This window comes from Hordeum vulgare, chromosome 4H (genome assembly GCF_904849725.1).
Source record: "Hordeum vulgare subsp. vulgare chromosome 4H, MorexV3_pseudomolecules_assembly, whole genome shotgun sequence".
NCBI classification, from domain to species: domain Eukaryota; kingdom Viridiplantae; phylum Streptophyta; class Magnoliopsida; order Poales; family Poaceae; genus Hordeum; species Hordeum vulgare.
In genome coordinates, this window is record NC_058521.1 from 260,005,954 (window position 1) to 260,024,666 (window position 18,713).

Below are 18,713 nucleotides of genomic sequence, written 5' to 3' on the forward strand. Positions count from 1 at the left end.
ATGTGGTCTCGGGGGACAAGTTCATGCCTCCCCATGCTGTCGGGATGCTTTGGCTACAGTGCGGCTAGGCAGAGCACGCGTTTGGCATGCCAGGGCATGCCTCTTGCGTCCTGGGCGTGACCACTGGTGTTAGCTAGCACCTGCAGTCACTTGTGTTAGCTAGTGCCTGGAGGTTGTGTTGCTTATGAGCTAAGGAAAAGGGTAGAAGTAAAAGGAGGGAGCAAGAAAGGTTGCTGCCATGCTGAAAACGGAGAAGGAAATGTGGGTTTTACCCCCTCCTTGATTGAGCCATGACCTGAGATTTTTACTGGAGGTAGAAGAGGGTTAGGAGGGACTGTGGTAAAAAGTTGGGGTCAAGGAGAATAGTGAAGGTGGTGAAAACAGTAACTTTTGCAAATTACCAGAAGGTGTTTGTCATTGGTTCGGGCTAGGTAAGAGAATCCAGTGACTTTGATATTTACCAGGAATGGGGCTTAGGACCAAATGGGATGCTCACTAATTTTTAGCTCATTTGAAGAAAGTGGCAAATGCAAAAGTTTCAAACCCTAGAAATGGGCAGAAATGGTTTTGGCAAGCTTTGATCAAGCTTCCCTATTCTCCTTGATGCATCACTTGATGTGGATTCAAGAATGGAGGATTTGAACATGTCCACTAAATTTGAGTCCATTTGATGACACTTGGCAATGTAAAGTTGATCAAAGTTAGATCTGAATAGAGAGGGTTTTGAGGCATAATGAACCAAAACAAGTTAGATTGGGATGAAATTTGGCTAGAATTTTTTTGGATTTATTTGATAATATTTCTTATAGAATTATTTCAAATACTTGAAATATTAAAAAATAGTTTTGGAGGGTTTTGTCCAATATTTTGAACATGACCATGTGTTAAAACTCATATATTGAAAATATATGTCCAATGAGTTTTCCTAAATTTTCTCAAATATTTTTGAAACATAATTTCCCCCCCTATAAATGACAATTTTTGGCTTAAAAAAACATTTAATTGAAATACAAAAAGGACTTTCAAAATAACATTTTTGTGATTTTGGGAACCTTATAGATAACAGGTTCCAAATAAAATCTTTGAAATAAATCATCTACCCTAATTTAAGGACTTGTAGATCAAGTCTCAACTCAGTGTTTTTTGAAACCTAAATTAAATTAATGTTTTTGGCATAAATAAATTTGTATAAAAAAAGTTTTATGTCCTATACACATGGCATGATCATTGGCAAAGTTTTGGATCAAGGAGAAGAGTTATGAGAGTAGGAGAGTTTTTATGAATTAGAAGCACATTCAAGCAAGCATGCAAATGGCAAATCAATCAAGCATCACATGCACACAAAAAGTTTTTGTTGGTCGAAATTTTTAAGCTTTATGACATAGTGATGTGATACAAAACAAAGGGTGTGGCAGACCTACCCCTTACAAGAATCTCGTCCTCGAGATTCCTAAGCTAGGCGCTAAAGAGATAAGGAAATTCGGATTTGAGGTAGTCTTCATGCTCCTAGGTCGCTTCGGCTTCGGTGCCATTGCTCCACTGGACTTTGAAGTACTTGATGGTACGGCTTGAGTGCAACGCTCGGCTTCATCCAAGATGCGAATTGGTCTCTTGTGATAAGTGAAGTATGGCTGATGGTCAATGGCTTGATGGTCGATTCCTTGTAGAGGTTGGGATTGTTGGGAAGTTGAAGACACTTTCAGAGTTGTGATGCGTGGAAAACGCTGTGCACATCGGATAACTCGGAAGGTAACTCTAGCTGATAAGCAACTTCTCCTCGTCTTGCTTTGATCTTGAAGGGGCCGATATATCTTGGCACGAATTTTCCTTTGACGTGAAAACGCTTGGTTCCTTTGAGAGGCGTGACTCGAAGATAAACGTGATCTCCAACGTTGAAGTTCACTTCTTGACGATGTGTGTCGGCGTAGCTCTTCTGTCTTGATTTGGCGGTCTCTAGACGCTCTCTGACTAGTTGAACTTGCTCTTGTGCTTCGCGGAGAATATCTGCTCCAAAGATCAGTCATTCTCCGGTCGCTGGCCAATCGAGGGGAGTGTGGCATTTACGTCCATATAACACCTCAAACGGTGCCATCTGAAGACTAGACTGGTAACTCTTGTTGTAAGAGAACTCGGCGAAAGGTAAGAAATCTTCCCACTTGGCTCCATATGCCAAAACACAAGCATGGAGCATGTCTTCGAGTATCTAGTTTACTCGTTCTATCTGGCCTTCGGTTTGAGGGTGAAAAGCGGTGCTGAAGGATATTCTTGTTCCCGTAGCTTCGTGAAACTTCTTTCAGAACCTCAAGGTAAACTGAGTACCTGGGTCCGACACAATCTCTTTAGAAACTCCGTGGAGGCTCACGATCCGGTTGATGTAGAGGTTGGCTAGCTGATTTCCATCGTAGGTCGTTGACGGGAATGAAGTGGGCAACCTTCGTCAAATGATCAACATTGACCCATATGGAGTCATGTCCTTTGCTTGTCCTCGGCAATCCGGTGATGAAGTCCATCCCGATCTTGTCCCACTTCCATTCAGGTACTTTGAGTGGTTGAAGCAATCCATTGAGTAGCTGATGCTCATCTTTGACTCTTTGGCGTATGTCACACTTGACAACAGAAGTGGCTATCTCCCTTTTCATACCATGCCATCAGTATCTTTCCTTAAGACCTTGATACATCTTGGTTCCTCTAGGATGGATGGAATATGAAGTGTCATGGGCTTCTTGCAAGATAAAATTCTTGAGCTCTTCTTTGTTGGGTATGCAAATGCGGTTCCCGAACCATACAACTCCATGTTCATCCTCTGAGAATCCCTGGGCTTTATCTGCCTTGATCTTCCTCTTGATACCTTCAATACTTTCATGTCCCTTCTGAGCTTTCTTAATGTCATCCATGGAGGTCGGCTTTGCTTCAAGGTTAGCCAGATATCCTGGTGTTACCAGTTTCAAGCCAAAGCTTTCCAACTCTAGGTCTGCTAGGAACTCTACCCCGTTGATGTTAATCTCAACTCCTCTACACCTTACCTTGGTTCTTGACTCCTATCCCGGGGTTTGTACCAACATGGACTACTCACGGGTGTAGGCTTCATATCACTCAGAGGTGCCAAATTTTGGGTAACAAAAGAATGTGAAGCTCCACAATCAAATAAGCCGGTTGCGGGTGTCGAGTTGACAAGGAAGGTACCCAGTATGACGTTCGGGTCTTCCTGGGCTTCCTTTGCGGTGGCATGGTTCACATGATCCTTGCCATTGTTGGGCTGGTTGTGGGGAGCTTAATTTCTTGGTGGCGCTCCACGGCCTTGACCTTGGTTCTGCGCATTGGGGCACGGGACATCATGTTTCTTGTTGGGACACAACCTTGAGATGTGTCCTGGCTGACCACATCCAAAGCAAGTGACTTGACCTGAGTTGTTGTTCTTGCCATCATTGTTGTTATTGGGATTGTTGAAGGCTGGCCTGGGATTGGCATACTGCTGAGATTGGTAGCTCGGACGAGGAGCAGGAGCTCGGTTTTGCCGAGTCTGATAGGTTGGCCTGGCCGGGGCTGGCTGCCACGGGCGAGGCTTCTGGTTGCTGGAACTACCCTTGTTGACCATCTTGGGCTTGCGGGTATCTTCCATAGCACGACGCTTGTCTTCAAGCATAAGTGCCTTGTTCACCAGATCAAAAAAAGGTTGGGCATTCGCAGAGAATGAGCTGATACTGCAGGGTTTGCTGAAGGCCTTTCATGAAGTGTTCCTTCTTAGCTGCCTTAGTGTTGACATCCTCAGGGGCGTACCTTGACAGAAGGTTGAACTTCTGCATGTACTCCTTGATTGAGCCACTTTCTTGCTTCAGCGCTCGGAATTCTCGCTTCTTGATATCCATAATCTCAGATGGAATGTGGGCTTTGTGGAAACCATCCTTGAAGTCATTCCAAGTGATCACATTCGCCTTGCATGACTTTGAATCCCTCCCACCAAGCTCTGGCGGTCCCTCCGAGACAGTTTGAGGCATACACCAGGACAGTTTGAGGCATACACCACCTTCACACGATCTTCGTTGCAGTTGACCAGTGCAAGAAGATTCTCGATGGTGCGGATCCAGTTATCGACATCCAAAGGTTCAACAGTCTCGCTGAAGGTTGGGGTTGAATTCCTCATGAACTCTAACAGAGTGGAGCGTCCATTGCCGTTTCTTTCTTGCCGCGGGTTGTTGACGAGGGTCCGAGCCAACTGTTGCATAGCAACAGAGTTGGCTTGGCGTTCCTCTCGAAGAACTTGAAGAAATTGGGTCATTGTCACGTTCTTCGGTGGAGGTGGTGGTGGAGGAATGTGCCTTGTGGCTACTCCCGGTGATCTCCAGCTTGAGCAGACCCACCAGCTCCCTGCTGCTGTCTGGAGTTGTCGGCGTTGGGGTTGACAAAGGTGCTAGTGCGGGTTGCAGTCACTATCCTGTTGGAGCAGCGAAAGTCAAATGACTGGAATAGACGAGAGGGAAAAGCAATAATGAAGGAGAGGTGCCTAAGGGCTAGTATAGTGTAAGATCAAACAAAGGCCGAAAGGGCCAAACAGATAAAATAGGTGGTACAGTCGTTTACATGTTGCCTACGGCAAAAGCGCGACTTGCATCAAAACATAAACAACAAGCACACATGGTTTCATTTGAACCATTACACATGACTTGACTTCGCATGGGGGACACATAGCTTATCCTACTTAGGGAAATCTTGATGTGACTAGCCTGTCCTCGGCTCAGGTAATGGAGTGCTCGGTCTCGTACTCACGCTCTTCCGGATCTTCCTCCTTGTCATCACCTATAGGGGCGTCGTCTCCCGAAGGGGTCGGAGAACGAGGAGGTCCATTCTGACGTCGCTTCGTCGATGGTTCGGTAAAGAGCTCACAATACTCCTTTACGCTCATGCGACGACGCTGAGATGTTCCCTGAGAGGGTGCACCTCTAGTTGGGGGTACTCCTTTGTAAGCGATAACTGGTGGTCCACCGGGGGCACCTTCCTTCTTTATCCTGTGTGGCTCTTTCTAGGCTTGACGAAGTAGCTCTCGGGTGTGGTGAAGTTCCTTTTGGAGCTTCACGGACTCCTCAATCAGGTTGTAAGCCAGACTGTCAGCGGAGAGGTTGAAGTAGGTCTGGAACCTGAGTGATGTTCCATCCTCCTTTGGTAGGACTAACGTCCAACTCTTGCCAATATCCTCCTTCCGGAAAGGTAGGTGGCGGGTAGCTGGCTCGTCAGCCATCTCTGGGAGAATGTCTCGAAGGTGGATGAGTGCCTTCCGTGCTGCTGTCTTGACTGGGATCACCAGGGTCTTCATCTATGGTCCTTGAAAGAACCAACTCGCAAGGGAGTCGTTTGCCATCACGACCACATAAACTTGGTACTCCTTCGTGGTGGCAATAACCCAGTGCTCGTGGTAGAGGAAAACGGGAGGTCAGCGAAACTGGCACTTCTCGAGTAGGGGAAAGTCGGTGGCTAGGAGGTCTTCGGGTACGACGACCATCTACAAGTTTAAGGGGGAGGGGAGTCGGTAAAGTTTTGAAAGGAGGAGGCCTCCGGAGGCCAAAGGAGGAGGTTGGGGCTGGTCTGCAGTGCTCGTGGGGGTCGACTAGGATGCAGGGAAGAGAGAGGGAAAGGAGAGCGAGCTCGAGGCAAGTTGGAGGCATGGACAAGGAGTGGCAGGTGCAGGCGATTGCTCGAACATGCGCGCTAACGGTCGTCGGGGAGAGAGGAAGTTGCCGACCATCTGGCGTCTTGCGGACATCGAGGTGGTCTCGGGGGACAAGGTCCCGCCTCCCCAGGTTGTCGGGAGCCTCGGGATGCTCCGGCTACAATGCGGCTTGGAACTGTAGCGCGCTCAAGAGCACGTGTTTGGCATGCCTCTTGTGTCCTGGGCGCGGCTACTTGTGTCAGCTAGCGCCTGGAGGTTCTGGAGATGCCTGTGTTGCTTATGAGCCATGGAAAAGTGTAGAAGTAAACGGAGGGAGAGAGAAAGGTTGTTGCCATGGTTAAAACAGAGAAGGAGATGTGGGTTTTACCCTCCTCAATGATAGAGCCATGGCCTGAGACTTTTAATGGAGGTAGAAGAGGGTTAGGAGGGACTGTGGTAAAAAGTTGGGTTCAAGGAGAATAATGAAGGTGGTGAAAACAATAACTTTTGCAAATTACCAGAAAGTGTTTGTAATTGGTTTGGGCTAGGTAAGAGGATCCAATGACTTTGATATGTACCTGGAATGAGACCTAGGACCAAATGGGCATGCTCACCAATTTTTAGCTCATGTGAAGAAAGTGGCCAATGCAAAAGTTTCAAACCCTAGAAATGGACAGAAATGGTTTTGGCAAGCTTTGATTAAGTTTCCCTGTTCTCCTTGATGCACCACTTGGTGTAGACTCAAGAATAGAGGATTTGAACATGTCCACCAAATTTGAGTTCATTTGGCGACACTTGGCAATGCAAAGTTGGATCTGAACAAAAAGGGTTTTGGGGCATTTTGGCGAACCAAAACAAGTTAGAAAGGATGAAACTTCGCAAGATCATCATATGATGCATATGTGATTTTTGCTAGAATTTTCTTGGATTTATTTGACAATATTTCTTATAGAAATATTTTAAATACTTGAGATATCCAAAGAAGGTTTTGGAGTATTTTGTCCAATATTTTGAACATGACCATGTGTTGAAACTCATATATATGAAAAATATATGTCCAATGAGTTCCCCTAAATTTCTCAAATATTTTTGAAACATAAAAATAAGTTTCCCCTATAAAACACCATTTCTGGCCTCAGGAATAAGATTTAATTAAAATACAGAATTAACTTCTAAAATAATATTTTTGGGGTTTTGGAAAGTCTTATAGATAGTAGGTTTCAAATAAAATCTTTGAAGTAAATCATCGACCCTAATTTGAGGACTTGTAGTTCCATCTCACCTCAATTTTTTTTTGAAAACCTAAATTACATAAATGCTTTTTGGCCAAAATAAATTTGTAAAAAAATAGTTTTATGTCCTATACACATGGCATGATCATTGGGCAAAGTTTTGGATCAGGGAGAAGAGTTATGAGAGTAGGAGAGTTTTGATGAATTAGAAGCACATACAAGCAAGAAAGTAGATGACAAATCAATTTGTCGGAATCGGGGCTCCGCAAACCCAGAAAGGTTCGAACACTGGGGTGCGCTCGCTCTTCTACCCAGAAAGGTTCGAACACTAGGGTGCGCTCGCTCTCCTACCCTGTTCTGCCTCAATCTCACGGCGACTCTTTAGTGGCTCGAGCTAAGGAAGATCAACAAGAACACTCGCACAGTTTACCCAGGTTCAGGCCACCTTGTGTGTAAAACCCTACTCCTACCTGTCTGGATTGCTTAAGGTGGAAGACGAGTACAAAAGGGGGGGGGTTCTTGCCCTAATGGAGTTGGTGGATCCCCTTGCTACGTAGACATGACCTCCCTCTTATATCGGCCCCGGTTCTCTTCCCCCAATAACACTCGGCGGGAAGGGTTGCCACAACGGCCATTTTGAAAGGGGACATGACTGCAGCGCACCCTGACAAAGGTGGTCTACGCCTGCTAAAGCTCTTCGCCATGACGCGCTGGTGGGCTCGGGGGTGACCTCCGTCCTGCCGAGCCCCCAACCTTGGTCCTCTTGCACCAAGTGGGAAACCTTTAGGGTTGCTTTGGGAACCCCCTCCCTTAACACCAAAGGGGAAAGCCTCTCTGTCCGTGCTTGTTGGTACCGACTCTGGCGCCGTCCTGCGTGGCTCACCTCACCAACGTGAGGAGGTAGGACCGTGCGACCCTGATGAGCCGTCCTTGGTTAGTCCGCTCCGTGCGGACCCCGGGGCGCGGCGTCAGTGCATTCTCCAAGTCCTTCTCCAAGTCAATGCATTCGATGTGCATGTCTTTCTTTTATTCTCTGTATCTCCATAAGTTGTCGTACCAAGAAAATGGCTTCCATGGTTGACCTACTAGGCATGAAACCAAACTGATTTTTGGTCAAGTAAGCGGTGCTCAATGACTCTCTCCCATAGCTTTATTGTATGGCACACTAGCTTATTTTCACGATAATTAATACAACTCTGAACATCAACCTTGTTCTTGAAGATTGGTACTAATGTACCCTGTATCCATTCTTCTGGCATCTTGTTTGCCCGAAAAATGAGGTTGAAAAGCTTAGTTAGCCATACTGTCGGTCTATTGCCGTCTTCGAGGCCTCTCCACGCCTCAATGGGGATACAATAAATGCCCATCACGTTGTCTCCTTTCATCTTTTTTAAAGCCTCTTTGACCTTAGACTCCTTCGCCGCACAAAACGCCTTCTAGTATCATCAAAGGAGTCTCCCCATTGAACAACTTTTCGAAGTACTCCCGCTATCTATGCTTAATCTCCTCGTCCTTCACGAGGAGCTGATCGGCTCCGTCTTTGATGCATTTGACTTGGTCGACATTCCTCGTCTTCCTCTCTTGGATCTTGACCATCGTATAGATGTCTCTTTCACCTTGCTTCGTGTCTAACCGCTGCCGCTGGTAGATGTCCTCATACACCAGACCCCTTGCTTCACTCATAGCTCGCTTTGCGGCCTTCTTTACCACCTTGTACTTCTCTATTTTGTCTGCACTCCTACCTATCCAGGTAAAGGCGTCCCACCATCAGGTATCTTTAGCTTTGCTTCTACTTCCCCAGGACAATCCAAACTACTATGAGGCCACCTTATGAATGCAAGTCGCCATCTTCATCCACATATTGTCTGCATCACCTCCTTCCTCCCAAGGGCCCTCCTTAATGACCCTCTTCTTTAATGTCTGAGCTACATCCCCCTTGAGCTTCCATCACTTCGTTCTAGCGACTTTGGCATGCTTATCCGGCTGGACACGGATTCGAAAGCGGAAGTAAACCACCTTATGATGAGGGACAACACTCTCTCTAGGTATCACCTTACAATGAGAGTGTTTGCTAAGATCATGTCGTAGGCTAGAGCAAAGCTTAAGACATCTTCTTGATTCCTGATGCCATAGCGAAAGCCCCAATGCCCCCTTCAAAACCTGTATTAGATGTACCCACATGGCCATTGAGGCCTCCTCATATGAAGAGCTTCTCAACAATATTCACACTCCTAACCATGTCCTCCAGGCCTTCCAAGAACTCCCACATAGTGTTCTCATTGTGGCCTACTTGCGGAGCATACGCGCTGATAGCGTTAAGAACTAAGTCCCCAACTACCAACTTGACCAAGATAATCCGGTCCCCACGCCTCTTGATGTCTGCCACTCCATACTTGAGGCTCTTGTTGAGCAAGATGCCTACCACATTTCTGTTTGCAGTCTTCCCCGTGTACCACAGTTTGAAGCCGGTATCCTCCACCTGCTTAGCCTTTTGTCCCCTTCATTTGGTATCTTGGACGCAAAGGATATCAACACCCCTCCTCACCGTTGTATTGACTAGGTCCCGAAGCTTACCTATCAGGGACCCTTGCCCATTTGACACCACACTCGGGTTCTGATATGGCTTTTGGGTTTCATCTCCCTAAGAGTGGCTGAGTTTTGACGTTATCACCTCTCTTACCCGGGCTTGGGACCAGCTATGTTGAGACAATATAAGCGGAGTATTTTCGATGTCAAATAGGGAAAGGAAATTTAAGACTGTCAAATAACAAATTCTCTCATATTACATCCTTTTTGTTTTCATTTGGTAACACTTGTGAACAACTACTGACAAGATGTTCTCTTACTTCAGTTTAATGATTCGTATTCAGAAACAAAGGCAGATGCAGAAAAATTGGTGATGAGAGCTAATGGTAGGGATGGGCTTCTTACTTGTTGTATACGTCCAAGCAGCATTTTCGGCCCCGGTGATAAGCTACTGGTTCCTTCTCTGGTTGCTGCTGCAAGGGCAGGCAAATCCAAAGTAAGAACTGCTACATGTGTGTAATTTTGTAAACTTGAGTATGCTAAGTTCATAATTCACGAGTCCGCACATGTTTGTATTTATACTTAGATAACTCCCGTAATGATGGATTTGGATACCTCTTGTTTTAACCTACTAACGGAATTACACAAATTACATCACTGTATCAGGCAAAACAAATGCTTTAAAGATACTGAATTGGCTTCTCAATTCATTTTGTTCTATATTGTAGTGAGCTTCACAATGAAGCACTTTATTTTTTTATTTCTGAATTGGTTTCTTAAAAGATAACACTATCTATTAAAATCATTTGCAGTACATAATTGGTGATGGGAACAACTATTATGATTTCACCTATGTGGAAAACGTTGCCTATGGCCATGTTTGTGCGGACAAAACTCTATCATCTGAAGATGGTGCAAAGAGAGCTGCTGGAAAAGTAAGGCCCTTCAGTAACATTTTACATTTAAGATTCAGTGTCATGATTTCTGATCCTTTTCCAGGCCTATTTCGTGACAAATGTGGAGCCCATAAAATTCTGGGAGTTTATGTCATTGATCCTAGATGGTCTTGGGTATCAAAGGTATTCACTTCAATAAACTTAAAAAATCTACTTTGGTTGTATTAAATGACTAGCTTATGTTTGGTGAAATGCTCCTGCACTTTGATGATTAATTTGAGATACTTTGAGTTTGGTAAACTGATCACTTAGGAGCATATTAATTTGTAATGGTATGCATCTCAAGTTTCCTATACAATATTTACCTTTCCATCATAGACTTTTCTGTCAAGGCATGGCGCAAGGCTGTCAGTATCTTGAATTGACTCTCAGGTCTTACCATTCCAGTACCCTATATTTATTGCACCAACTCGCGTTCGTATCTGAAGTGCTATCTCTTCTCCTATGTAAGCATTTAAGGATCAGGGATCAGTGTTCTCTTCCATACTTATTTGGGTGACTTGGTAACCAGCATACTAATTTTTTCGATAAAGGGCGATTTTATTATCTCAGGATGTAGCATCAAGCTGATACAAAGCATTATGAGTAGCACCCAGCCTCTGCATAACTAAGATGCACACGGCCAATTCAAAAGGCAAAAATAAAACATGAAATAAAACCGACATTTCGACAACACTAGAGTCCTATAGACCGACACTATGCCTATGTCGAAGGTGGTGGTGGATCGATCCGGAGATTATGCTGCCACCCATGTTGGGAAAAAACCTCCGTAGCCACCTGCTCCAACTGCGTACACACTGCCTTGAACAACGGTTGATGCTCCTGTCGTTGTACCATAGACCACGTATGAAGTGTGTGCGTACAACGGAAAATAACCTGTAGAGGAGAAACATTTTTTCCAACAAAAATCAAATCTTTTCTACATAGCCAGAGCGACCAAATTAAGGCATACACTCCCACCCTTATAAGCGTTATGAACTTATTTGGAATACTGTCCAACGAGTGACCAAACATATTGGTGACACTTGTGGGCGGATATAAATTTGACGCTATTTGGATGACTGACCACGTAGAACGTGCAAACTTGCATTGGAAAAAGAGGTGTTTGATTGTCTCGTCATGAGTACAAAAAGCACACTTCTTACTCCCTTGCCAGTTGCGTCGAACGAGGTTGCCTTTTGTTAACACAACTCCCTTACAAAGATACCACGTGAAAATTTTCACTTTTATTGAAATCTTGGACTTCCAAATTTTCTTGTTGTTACTCAATGGTACATCAGAATGCCTGAGCGCACGGTACATAGAGTCTACCGTGAAAGATCATGATGTAGTAAGGTTCCAGCGAAATACATCCCGGCCTTGTGTCAGGTTAATCGAGTCCAAGCGGGACAAAAGATTATGCCATGACAGAAGTCGGGGGCCAGTCAAATCTTGCCTAAACGAAATATTCGGCAGGGATGATGTTATGACCGGTACAACGTACCAACGGAGGAGGCCCAATGGGCAGGGTTAGTTACGGGCTTAGCCCAAGTTATCTTAGTTATCTTAGAGTCCAAGTTATATTAGAGTCCAAGTTATCTAGGGTTTAGTGGAGGCTGTCCTCCTATATAAACACATGTACCCCTTCGATATTAAGGAGACAATAAACAGTATTCTGTTGTCGTCTCCCTCAGGAGACGGGAGCCCAAACCCTAGCCGCCTCTCTCTCTCTCTCTCACGCCGCGCCGGCGCCCAACCGCTGGCGCCGGCGTCCCCAACCTCGCAGCCCGCACTTCCACCCCTACAACCTACGTCCAAGACCTGGTAGAACCCTAGCCTTTACCAATTTGGTATCAGGTAGCTTGGGTTCGATGAGTTTATCGGACCTTCCCACCACCACCGCCGCCGCCACCACCGCCACCTCGTAGCAGCCGCCGCCGCCGCACCAGTCGCTGCCGCCGGCCATCTCAGGTCCGGCCGCCTCCGGTACTGCGGCCCTGGCGGCCGAAGCCGCCCCCATCCTCTCCCCGGCGGAGATGTCCTCGGCGATCCGCGACCTCACCCTGGCGGTCTCGAACCTCCGGACTTTCCTCCAGGCTCCGTACGCAACCCCGCCACCACCGCCTCCGCCTCCGCCAGTGGCGCCCTTCGCACCACCGCCCCCGGCCACCGTCGTGCCCCAGGGCCTGCCGATCACCCAGGTCCGGTGGACGCCATCGTCGTCCCCGCTACCGACGTGGATCGACACGCTGACCTACACGACGGCGCCGCTACAGCCGATGGTGTTGCAGCCACCCGCCCCCACCTTCGGGGGGTTTGGCGGGTACACTGACTCGTACGCCGGGAGCTCCGTGGTGCCGCAACACTCTCCTTCCGCCGCGCTGGGTCGTCACGAGGGCGCCTAGCTGGGGGGGGGAGGGGGGGTGAATGCGGCAATCGAGGAAGTGGGGCCATGAGAACTGGGCGTGTCGGACGGGCGAGTGGTGGGTGATGAGGTTGTCGGGTTCGGCGCATCCGAGTTAGGTGGAGGTGTGGGATCCGAGAGAACCGGTGGGGGCAGTATCGGGCGGGGAGGATTAGCTGTGGACGTGGAGGTTTGTGGCCCTGGGTGTGGTGATAGATAGGGACAAGATGTTTGGTCAAAAACAACGTGCCTAGAGACGATGACACGATGCGAGGTGAGGTCGTAGCAACGGTACCCCTTTTGTTCGAGGGGATAGCCGAGAAAAATGCACCGGGTGGAGCAGGGCGAGAGTTTGTGCGTCATTGTGGCGGAGAGGTTGGGAAAACAAAGGCAACCAAAAACTCGTAAATGATCATACGTGGGATGAAGACCGTAGAGGCGGTAGTAGGGAGTGTGGTTGGCTATGGCGCGAGAGGGGCGACGGTTGAGGAGGTATGTGCTGTGTGAAGGGCTTTGACCCAAAATGGTGGTGGTAGGTTGGCTTGTTGGAGGAGGGTGCGGACAATGTCGTTGGTGGTGCAGATCAATCGCTCGGCCTTTCCATTTTGCGGTGACGTATGGGGACAAGAGAAACGGTAGACTATGCCATTTGCGGAGAAGAAGGAGCAAAGTGAAGCGTTGATGAACTCGCCGCTATTATCGCATTGCATACATTTGATGATAGTGTTAAATTGGGTGTGAACATATTGGAAGAAACGTTGGAGAACGGTGGAGGTGTCGGACTTGGCACGCAAGGAAAAAGTCCAGGAGAAATGAGTGAAGTCATCCAAAACAACCAAATAATATCGAAAGCCCGAAAAACTAACGACAAGTGACGTCCGTAGATCACAGTGGATTAAATCAAAAGGTGCATAGGTTTTGCTAAAAGAAGAAGAAAAGGGTAGGCGAGCTTGCCGACCTAATTGACAGGCACTATAGCGGGTATGAGCGGCCTTATTACCATCGGTGAGAAAATCATGGGCTATGATAGAGGGTATGAGCGCTGGGGTGCCCGAGACGGCGATGCCAGAGGTCCGGCGAGCTGACAGCGGTGAGCAGGTCGGACGGCCGGGTCGGGGTAGTGTCGGTGAAGGGGTAGAGATCCCCGTTGCTAACGGAGATCATGAGCACCTTCCGCGTTCGCAGATCCTTCACAAGAAAGCCACAGGGTTAAAATTCAACTGAACAAGAGTTGTCACGTGTAAAACGGCGAACGAAAATTAAACTGGTGACAACATGAGGGGAAACTAGTACGTCGGTGAGGCAAAAATCATGAGGGGAGAGGGTGGTGGAGCCGGTGCCGGTGATCGGTAGGTGGTGCCCATTGCCAACAAGTATGCTAGACCGTGCATGCTTTAATGAAGAACTAGACTTGGAGAGGGTACCTGGATTGCGTGTTACGTGGGAAGAGGCACCGCTGTCCAGAAACCACTCGGGGGTGGGTTTGGAGCGAAAACCGGCGTTGCTGTATGCCACGTTGAGCATGGCGGCGTGCTCCCAAGAGGGCATCTAGGGTGGGTAGAGTGACGGAGGCATCGGTGGGTTGGTGGAGAACATGGGGTAGGCCTGCGCATGGGAGCCGGGGCGCGAGCCCAGCACGCCGGCGGCGTTGGGAGGGACCCAACCGGAGTGCGGAGATGGAGCGCCATGCTGTAGGGCGCAAAGTAGCCGGTAAATGGAGAGAACTGCGGGTGGGAGGCTGGCCCGCGACCGCCGTAGTCGCCACACCCATGCCCACGCCTGCGGCCGCGATCACGGCCGTCGCCTCCGCGGTTGCCACGAGCGCGGTCAAACGGTGGTTGGGGAGGATGCGGGTGGCCTTGGGGCTGATCAGGGGCGCGGTCGTTGGAGCGGTCGCTGCGGTCAGCCGGGGGACGACTGGCACTGCTGGAGCCAGCACCGCTGGATGAGCCACCCCGGAGAGAGCGAAGACCGAGGCGCTCTCATCGGCGGCTCGGTGCTCCATGGATTCCTCCGCGAGGACGACACGGGAGAGGACGGTGTCGAACGGGAGGGACTGGTCGCCGAGAACGACTCGGATTGTATCCAAGCGTTTGTCAAGGCCGTGGAGGAATTGCGTGGTGAGGTCCACCTCGAAGACGGCGTAGTCGATGTTGGCGAGGCCGTCGGTGAGGAGTTTCATGCGGCGTGCGTACTCGGTGACGGAGAGGTCCCCCTGTTTGAGGTTGCGATATTGATGATTGAGGAGCATGTAGCGGGCGGCGCGGTTGGCAAGGAAGAAATCATGGATTTTCTTCTAGAGGGTGTAGGTGGTGGTGGCGCCGCTGACGTGGTCGACGAGAGGGTCGGCAAGGGTGGCGTAGATCCAGAGTGCGACGTGGGCGTCCAGCTCGAGAAGGTGGGGGCTGGCGTTGGGTGGTAGGGGGTGCTCAATGAGAAAACTGACGCCGAAACGGAGGAAGAACGACTTCCACTTGTGGGCGGCGGGATCTAAGAGGAACTTGATGTGATTTGTGATGTGATCACTGAAAATTGGATGGCGAGAGGTGGGCGGCTGTGGCGCCGGTGGTGCAGCAGATTGGAAGAGGGGGGCAAACTGAGATCCAGAAGCAGCAGAGGTGGGATGTTCGTTACCGAAAACGAAGAGTGGAGGAGGAACCGATGGGGGCAAACTGAGATCCAGAAGCAGCAGAGGTGGGATGTTCGTTACCGAAAACGAAGGGTGGAGGAGGAGCCGCAGGGGGCAAACTGAGATCCAGAAGCAGCAGAGGTGGGATGTTCGTTACCGAAAACGAAGGGTGGAGGAGGAGCTGCAGAGGTGGCCGAGGCGGTGGCTGCAGAGGCGGCCAGCATCGCAGACGAGAGGGAGCCCGGCCAGCTGGTGGAGCCGAGGGCAGCGGAGGAGGAAGAGGAGGCGATTGCGTCGGCCATGAGAACCTGAAGTCTGATACCAAGTTGGAGAGTAATTAAACTGGTACAGATGATGGCCTTATGTACTGGTGAGAGAGAGAGTGGAGCCCGAGAAGATAGGCACGCAGGCCATGGGCATTACAGATCCTAGATACAAGGGAATACATAGGTTACATACAATACCAGTACATGTACAGTTTAACAACTAATGCACTGGACCTTTGTGCAGGCCTTCAATAAAAATTCCTGTCTCTGTTATGATGCCATTGGCTCATGTGGTGGAATGGACTTACAAGTCATTCTACAAGTATGGCATGAAGGTTCCTCAGTTGACACCGTCAAGGATCAGGCTCCTCTCATGCAATCGAACATTTAGTTGCGCAAGAGCGAAAGATCAGCTTGGTTATGAACCCATTGTATCACTCAAGGTGTTTTACTGTGTCCTCTAGTTTTTTCATTAATGACCTTGCTTGACTTGATGTGTTTTTGTGTGGGATGATTGGAGGAACAATTTCAGTTCATTTCCTACTTTTCTCTTATGAATGTTCAACTATAAGCAATTCATATTGTTTTGAAATTTCAGGATGGGCTGAAGAGAACAATAGAGTCGTATTCCCATATGCAAGCTCAGAATCAAAGGAGTATATCAAAAACTTTGATTTTGCTTGGGAATGGAAATGGTATGACTCAATCTGCCTCCCCCTCCTCCTGCTATGCTTACTAATTGTTTTCTAATTTTCAGTTGCAAAAACGCTTCTTTGGGAAGATACGAAGCAAACAATGACAGTGCTACTACTATTGGCGGTTATCTACTACCAGTTATTCACATGTGGTTACACCATTATCACAGCAATGGCAAAAATTTTCTCACTAACAGCACTGTTCTTGTTCATTCATGGCATGCTTCCTGCAAATGTGTACGGTCCTCTCTTATTCTGCTTTATTTTGCTGGATATATAGCCGCTACCAGATAGCTAAACAGCATTGGGGTCTTTTAATCATCTCTTAGAATTTCCTCAAGTGTTTCTCACTTCTTAAATAGTGATTTTGGTCATTATTGCAGGTTTGGCCACAAGATTGAGAAACTTGAGCCCTCAAACTTCCACATCTCACAGGTGGAGGCACATCATATTGCTTGTTCAGTCAGTTCATCATGGAACTCATTAGTTGGCGTGCTAAAATCTCTTTGTAGGGGAACTGATTGGCCGCTATTTCTGAAGGCATGATATAATCTCATGCTTTATATTTGTACGCTTCACATACTTGATGAGTTGATGTTGTAAGTACTGACACCTGGCATACGTTTTATGTTAATGTCTAGCTGAGTTCACTTTTGTCTTCATCAGGTGGTATTCTTCTTACTGGTTATTAGCATCCTTAGTGCCATGTCTTCGGGGGCTGCATTTAAAATAGGTAATGAAGTACTTCAGGTTTCAATTTCTTAATTTTAGTGAATGCATCATCTACATGACTACTGATGACATTAGAAATTTACATGCAACAATAGGTATTCCTCTCATTTTCATAGGCTTCAAAGCATATGAGAAATTGGAGGACACAATTGACAGCCTGGTGGGTGATGCTTGTTCGTTCGTTCTACAGTTTATTCCTATCAAGATATCTTTAAGGCAGAAACAAACATAAACAAGGAGAGCTCGTTAACAGTTGAATTTTATTTCGTAGTGATATTAAGTTTTACTTTTCAGTTATTGCAGATTTTCTATGAACTCTTAGTTTGACATTTTACTCCTACAGAATCATCATTCAGAGTCTCAATAAAGTTCATAGAATGTTTTCTTAATGTCGTTAATTTAAGATATGGCGGTGTACGGTTTTTTAATTCTTTAGATGTTTATACGACTGGACTGTATTGTGACTGTATTGTTCGACGTATAGCACATTGAAATTAGCTTTTATTGCCATTGAATCTTCCTAAATTATTGCAAGTGCTGAGCTTCCTGGTACCTGGTATTGTGCATTTTAGTTAGATTCAATCTGTACCAAATGCTTACCCAGATTGTCTTTACTTGTGTGCCCTAATCTTGGGTGAAAATCAAAAGCAGTCCATTATCCACAGATATGTTTACCAGACACATGCGCCTGGCATTTCAGTCTAGCGTTGACGGATAGAACATCCAGATCAATCAACCAGGAGAAAACTGTGCGTTGGATGGCTCCGCTCCCTGCTCTCTGCTCTCCCTCCGCGCCCCGCTCGCCTAGCCACCGTGCCGCGCTGCTGAGACTGCCCCCGCTGGCAGGACCCTCCCCGCGCTCCCCCGCCCTCTCGCGCCATGGCCCTGGTGCTGGTTGACCCTGTCGACCGTCGGACGACCCTCTCCGACGAGCGCGTCTCCTACGGGGACCGCTGGTCCAGCTCGGAGAGCGAGTCCTCGGCGCGCTCGTACAGAGACGTCGCACGCACCCCGCCGGCCGTCTCCGCGTCGTCGGCCGTTGCCGCCCCTGGTCGCGCTGCTCCCGTGGTCCGCCCTCCCGCTAAGGACTGCCTTCGCCCTCGCTCGGAGGTCCACTACGTCTCGGGCGGGCCGGTGCTTGACGCCGACGGTTTCCAGCAGGCCCGCCGCAGGGAACGTCGCCGTCGTCCGTGTTGGGATGCTCCTGCCAAGCCCTCGCCCACGCGCCGCTGCAGCCCCTCCCCCGAGGAGCTCGCGGGCCTCTGCTTTCGGTGCCTCGATCACCGCCACTGCGTCCGAGATTGCCCGAACGACATTCGCTGCCGCCGCTGCCTCGCCTCCGGCCACGCCTCCCGCGTCTCTGATGGCAGGTGGCCTGCGGCCGCGACCCCACGCTCCCCGCGCACCGCCTCGGCCCCGCAGACTCGACCCCTTTGTGGTGCCTCGGCCAGAGCCCTTCCCCCGGCGGCGCGCCCTCCTGCCCCCGTCCTTTCGGCTCCAGCTCCTCCCCCGCCTCGGGTCAGGCCGACCGAGGACGCGCCCTCCCGCGTGTTCATGGCGCAGACCGAGGAGATGGACGAGGCCGAGCAGGTGCTCGCACGCGCGGTGGTGGCCTCAGTCACGGGCAACCGCCCCTCCGTGTCCGTCGACGAG

At 48.7% G+C, this 18,713-nt stretch overlaps 1 protein-coding gene across 3 annotated transcripts in view; it reads left to right on the forward strand.

Moving 5' to 3' along the window:
- LOC123448493 (3beta-hydroxysteroid-dehydrogenase/decarboxylase-like) overlaps positions 1-17,449 on the forward strand; it is a 28,092-nt gene extending 10,643 nt beyond the window's left edge. The window contains exons 4-12 of one of the 3 annotated variants that reach the window (XM_045125406.1): positions 9,725-9,895; positions 10,212-10,334; positions 10,399-10,478; positions 15,878-16,076; positions 16,232-16,328; positions 16,391-16,565; positions 16,712-16,868; positions 16,995-17,061; positions 17,156-17,449. In XM_045125406.1, coding sequence (XP_044981341.1) covers positions 9,725-9,895; positions 10,212-10,334; positions 10,399-10,478; positions 15,878-16,076; positions 16,232-16,328; positions 16,391-16,565; positions 16,712-16,868; positions 16,995-17,061; positions 17,156-17,292 — 1,206 coding nt within the window. In that variant the 3' untranslated portion in view covers positions 17,293-17,449. Of the gene's footprint in view, positions 1-9,724; positions 9,896-10,211; positions 10,335-10,398; positions 10,479-15,877; positions 16,077-16,231; positions 16,329-16,390; positions 16,566-16,711; positions 16,928-16,994; positions 17,067-17,155 lie in introns of those variants that run through there. The other 2 variants (XR_006631801.1, XM_045125407.1) reach the window with 2 other exon arrangements.
- Positions 17,450-18,713: the final 1,264 nt, after the last annotated feature.